This window comes from Microtus ochrogaster, unplaced genomic scaffold (assembly GCF_000317375.1).
Source record: "Microtus ochrogaster isolate Prairie Vole_2 unplaced genomic scaffold, MicOch1.0 UNK91, whole genome shotgun sequence".
In the NCBI taxonomy this organism is placed as follows: domain Eukaryota; kingdom Metazoa; phylum Chordata; class Mammalia; order Rodentia; family Cricetidae; genus Microtus; species Microtus ochrogaster.
In genome coordinates, this window is record NW_004949189.1 from 1,030,928 (window position 1) to 1,036,283 (window position 5,356).

The following is a 5,356-nucleotide window of genomic DNA, read 5'->3' on the forward strand; positions in this document are numbered from 1 at the left end:
CAACAACAAAACCCAAACAAACAAACTGGGATTAAATGTGTGTGCCACCATTCTGGATCTTAGTTTCAGCGGTTTCTGCTGACAGTCTCTTGACTCTCTTACTTTTGACTTGGGGCAAAGCAGTTCATGGAGGGCGTGGGGTGGGGTGGGGTGGGGTGGGGTGGCGAACACTGGCGGAGGAAACTGTTCACTCCCAGGGTGGGTGGAAGGAAGGAAGAGGGAGAGAAGAGATCTGACCTTCATAGTCCCTTCAAGGGCACAGTCTCCGAGCTTTGACTTCCTTTCTAAAGGTTTCGCCTCCTTGCAATAGCTGGCCCAAGCTGGCAATCATGTTTTTAGCACGTAAGCCTTTGGGGGGTTTTGAAGATACATAATACCATCAAAACATGACTGTATTGGGTAGGGATGCAGCGGTTGGTAAAGTTGGCCTGGCTTTGAGTATGAATCAGGGAACCCTATGACCCAAACCGGGTGTGGTTAGCACAAGCCTGCCTTCCCAGCAGTTGTGATTTTATTCCCCGCTGCAGTTCCGCCCTCAGCCCCGCCCCGCCCACAGCCCAGCCTCGCCCTTGCTCCTGCGCCCTTTCAGTTCCGTTTCCAACCTTTCCACCGACCGACCCTGGCCGCTCTCTGCTCCCTGTTGCTGCGAACCAACGCGCCCCTCACTGTGCACAGCTTTTCCAGTCCGGAGCGCAGGTAGAACCCTGGCTGAGACCTGAGTGGCTGGACTCCGGGCAGGGCCTCCGGGCGAGCGCAGTGCAGCCGCCTCGTCCTTCCCGGCGGCCTGGTGGGTGTGGGGTGGAGAACAGATTCCTTTTGCCTTAGGTGCCCTAGAAAGAGTGACTGTCACAAATGAGGGGTGCTAAACCCGCTAGACTGACCATCGCGCTTAACACAGAGAGGTGGACGCTAAGGCCCGAATATAGCAGGCCTTCACGACTTCCCCAGACCAGAATAACGTCTGAAGTATGGCCCCCGTTGTGAAGCCAAAGAAAAGGGGCGGGAGGTAGAAGTGGGAGCAGATGTACATACTTGTATATATGCACAGAAAGTGTTTGAATCAATAGCAGTATCTCTGGGACATGGGGATAAAGTTTTCGATTTGGTTCATCAGAATCTCCATAACCTCCAGGGAAGAAAAAAAAATTATGTCTTTGTTTTCCTGTTAACTTAATTTTTATTTTGAGAACTTGTTTTTCAATTTTGAAGTATGTGGTTGGACAGTGTGGTTGTATATGCCTTTAATCCTAGCACTGGATGGGGTGGAGGGGCAGAGGCAGGTGGTTCTCTGTGAGTTCAAGGCCAGCCTGGTCTATATAGTAGTTCAGGACAGCCAGACCTATGTAGCGAAACCTTTTTCAACAATAAATAAATAAACAAGCAAAAAAAAAAATAAAAACAATCTTGGATTAATTCTGGGATTCATTATTACTCATTGTGTGTGGGGTGTATGTGTACATGTTCGCGTGTGCGGATGTATACACACTATCTCCAGGCTAGCGGCCACGTCAGGTGCCTTACTCGGTTGCTTCCCAGCTTACTTTTGGTAGGCTGGCTGGCCAGCTCTCTGGAAGAATCCACCTGTGGGTGCTTCATCAGCTGACCCATCTTCCTAGCTCCTCACCCCTTTTGGACAAACTTGCTAGGCAGCCAAGGATGACCTTGATCTCCTGATCCTCCTGCCTCTGCCTCAAGTGCTGAGAGGGTTGGTGTGTGCCACGCCTGCCCTTACTGTTCCCCCTCCCCCGCCGCCCATTCTAGTACAGAGACGGGAATAAGCTGGACACGTTCTCCCAGAGGCCTGGAATTTGCAATGCAGCCCAGGCTGGTCTTTTTGATGCCCTCCTCTCTCTTCTGCTAGGCAGGTCTCCACCGTGCCAGGCTTTCTTTTCACGCTAAGCTTGACCTAGCCACACTGAGTTCCCCTGGAATTCTCTCTGGATGAATCAAAAAAAAAAAAAAAAAAAAAAAAAAAAAAAAAAGGCCAACAAGGTGGCTCAGGGGCTAAAAGTATTTGCTGTGCAGTCCTGACCACTTGAGCTCAATCCCTGATCCCTGATCCCTGATCCCAGTGTTTGAAGGAGAAAGCCAACCCCCAAGGGTTGTCCTCTAACTTCATGTGTGCTGTGACACACATGGCTGAACTTATACACATACCTCTTCCCCAGCACATACACACACATGCACACACTAAACACTACTACTACTAATGCATATATACCTAATTTTAAAAAGAAATAAAAATACGGTTTTTTCTTTGCATATCATTGGCACAAGTGTGTGAATCTGGAGTTGGTATGTTTCTAACACAGCTCATCACCTGCTCTTCCCTCCAGGTATATGTTGGTGGTACAGCAGCGATGGAGAAACTCTGTAGGCATGTGCCTACCCACCCTGACGTCCTCTCCTTGGAGAACCGGGGCCTGACCTTGCTCCCTGACCTCCAGCCTCTGGAGAAGCTATGTGGACAAACGTCTGTCCACCCAGACATCCTCTCCTTGGAAAACCAGGGCCTGACCATGCTCCCTGACCTCCAGCCCCTGGAGAAGCTATGTGGACAGACATCTGTCCACCCTGACATCCTCTCTCTGGAGAACCGGTGCCTGACCATGCTCCCTGACCTCCAGCCCCTGGAGAAGCTATGTGGACAAACATCTCTCCACCCTGACGTCCTCTCCCTGGAGAACCGATGTCTAGCCACCCTATCCACTGTCAAGAGCACCGCATCTACCAGCCCCTTGCTCCAGGGTCTTCATGTAACTCACACAATGCAGGCTGATTTGCATAGCCCAAACACTAGCAATTGCCTGTTCCCTGAGTCTCCTACCAAGAAGGTTCCATGTTTCTCTGCGAATCTGGACCTTGCAGCTTGTTCCAGGACCCCGAGACCCATCCCTGCTACTACTGGAGTTCAGGAACTAGCTTCGGTAATTGTTTTTGGATGCTGATCTTGATTCTAGCCTTATCTGCTATTATCGCTAGATTTCAGTGCCTTAGTTTCCTCCTCTGATTTCTGTGTCTGGGGACCTTTTCTCAGAGCATTTTGGTTTCAGTTTTTTGTTTCTTTGGGAGAGTTCTAGGAATTGAACTGCAGGCATGCATATAGGCAGGCTTTACTACTGAGCTATGTCTCTGAGAGTCATGGCCTTTCCCGAGTTACTCTGTACTTTAGGGCTGTCTTCACTGGTATCTTCATCTTCATTCTTACCAAATGTCTAGTCCAGAGATTCTGGGTGATAGATCTCAAGAACAGTCCATGTCTCCAGAAAGCCTTGCATCGGGAAGCAGGCCAGCACAATTTTCACAGCAGTCAGCGGGGTGAGTCCAAGGTTAGATGTGCAGTAGCTGCTACATCAGAACTCACGTCCTGTGTACTCGTGTGCTGACACATGTCCGCTCAACAGATCCATGTGAACACACTTAGTATATAGATCAGAATTGGCAGACAGGAACATACTTCCTCTGTGGACTCTTGGGGGAAAGTTTACCTGAACTATACGGTGTCTCTGCTAACTAACAAGTTAGCCTCAGGCAAAGCTGACATCCCAGTAAAAATGTGCTTCACACAGTTCTGGCTCAAAGCACAACTGCTGCTACCCTGCTGTGATTTGGGGTTTTGCAATTTGCAGAGTCAAACATACATTATTCCACTGAATTTCCAACGGCCCTATCAGGGAGGTGGTAGCGAATGGAGAAGCTCTTTGCTTCTGGGGGATTGACATAGGACTTGACATTCTTCTACTCAGAAAGCACCGTCCTGCATTCTGAAGGTGTATGAGAGGCCTTGGGCTGCCGGAATGGCAGTCATCAGATGGCAGCCAGGAAGATTGCAGAGCCCCTGGGCAGAAAGTTGAGGAGCCTGAGTAGAGAAAGGTAGGGAAAGAGCCCAAGCTGAGATAGGATGGACTAACGGTGGTTAGTGGGGCTTAGAGATTTGGGCCTTCATTGTCTTTGGGAGACACTTGGTTTGTAACTGCCACTGTCTCCAGGGTCAGAGGTGCTTCTCCGAAGGAAAGGAAGTGCAGGGACAGAAAGAGATCACAGAAGTCCAAATGCCGCTGTACTGTCTAAGCTTGGGAGAGGAAGAGGAGCCGGATGTTCCGGTCCCGAAACTCACATCGGGAGACTCGGAATCTCATTCGGAAACCACTGATCGGATCCTCCAGGAAAAGAAGGTAAAACTTGGGTGGTTGGTGGTGCAGGGAATGGCGAGGGAAGAGACCAGACCCAGGGCTTCTCCGTAGGGAGATGGCAGAAGATCCCGTTCTCATTCTCTACTTCTCAATCCAGTTGGGCAGACACCATTCTGACCTGGAATCCAATGAGAATATGTGCACCGTGTGTCTTGTGATTGTGGAGGTCAGACCCCTCCTGGTGGTGGCACATGATGTTCAGTCCGAGTGCATGGGAGGCAGAGGCGGGTGGATCGCTGGGAGTTTGAAGCCAGCCTGCTCTATAATAGAGAGTTCAGGCTAGTCTCAGTTCAGCACTGAGACTCAGCCTCCTCTTCCTAAAAACGTTGCAGCCTTTGGAGCTGGAGTTAAAGGGACGTCATGAACCACCCTGTGGGTGCTGGGAACTAAACCTGGGTCCTCTGCAAGAACAGCAAGTGAGGCATCTCTCCAGCCCCTGTCCTTGGTGTACAAGCTGGTCTGGGTAGAACCTCAGTTCTCCTTCCTTCTGTGCTGCCCCTTCTTAGATGGCTCTGCTGACCTTACTGTGTTCTGCTCTGGCCGCACATATAAATGTGAAAAGTGCATCGGACCCTACCCGGATGTCCATCCTTGAAGTCTGCCGTGAACTGGCCCCCTTGGAACCTGAGTTCATCCTTAAGGTATTGTGGAATGAAGGCGTGGGAAGAAGAGGTGAACTGGGCGGCATTAATGTGGTTATCATATGAAGAGCTGTTGACTGGCTCCTGGTAGGGGCAGAGAGAGTGTTTACTCTGGGTGAGTCTGGGACCTGATTCCTAGGGCTCTGTGGAGTGGAGAAAGGAGAGATGGGAAAAGGTTTACCAGGACTGGGTTTGTACATGCTAAATGCACAGTGTTAGGTCTGGGAGTCTATTAGCATGATGGGACTTGGATCAGACTCCCAGAAAGTAAAGCACTTCTCCAAATATCACGTGTGGAGTGGAAAATATCACATGTGGAGTAGATACTATCACGTGTGGGATAGATAATATCACATGTGAAGTGGATAATATCACGTGTGGACTAGATAGTATCACATGTGGACTGGATAGTATCACGTGTGGAGTGGATAATATCACGTGTGGACTGGATAATATCACGTGTGGGGTAGATAATATCACAGGTGAAGGGGATAATATCACATGTGGACTGGATAGTATCAC

General features: G+C 49.8%; 1 protein-coding gene across 3 annotated transcripts in view; it reads left to right on the forward strand.

Moving 5' to 3' along the window:
* Positions 1-583: 583 nt before the first annotated feature.
* The window catches only part of Tep1 (telomerase associated protein 1), a 43,384-nt gene continuing 38,611 nt past the window's right edge, over positions 584-5,356 (forward strand). For 2 of the 3 annotated variants that reach the window (XM_005371000.3, XM_026777939.1), the window contains exons 1-4: positions 584-696; positions 2,337-2,927; positions 3,990-4,175; positions 4,700-4,834. In XM_005371000.3, coding sequence (XP_005371057.1) covers positions 2,361-2,927; positions 3,990-4,175; positions 4,700-4,834 — 888 coding nt within the window. In that variant the 5' untranslated portion in view covers positions 584-696; positions 2,337-2,360. The other variant, XM_026777938.1, reaches the window with a different exon arrangement.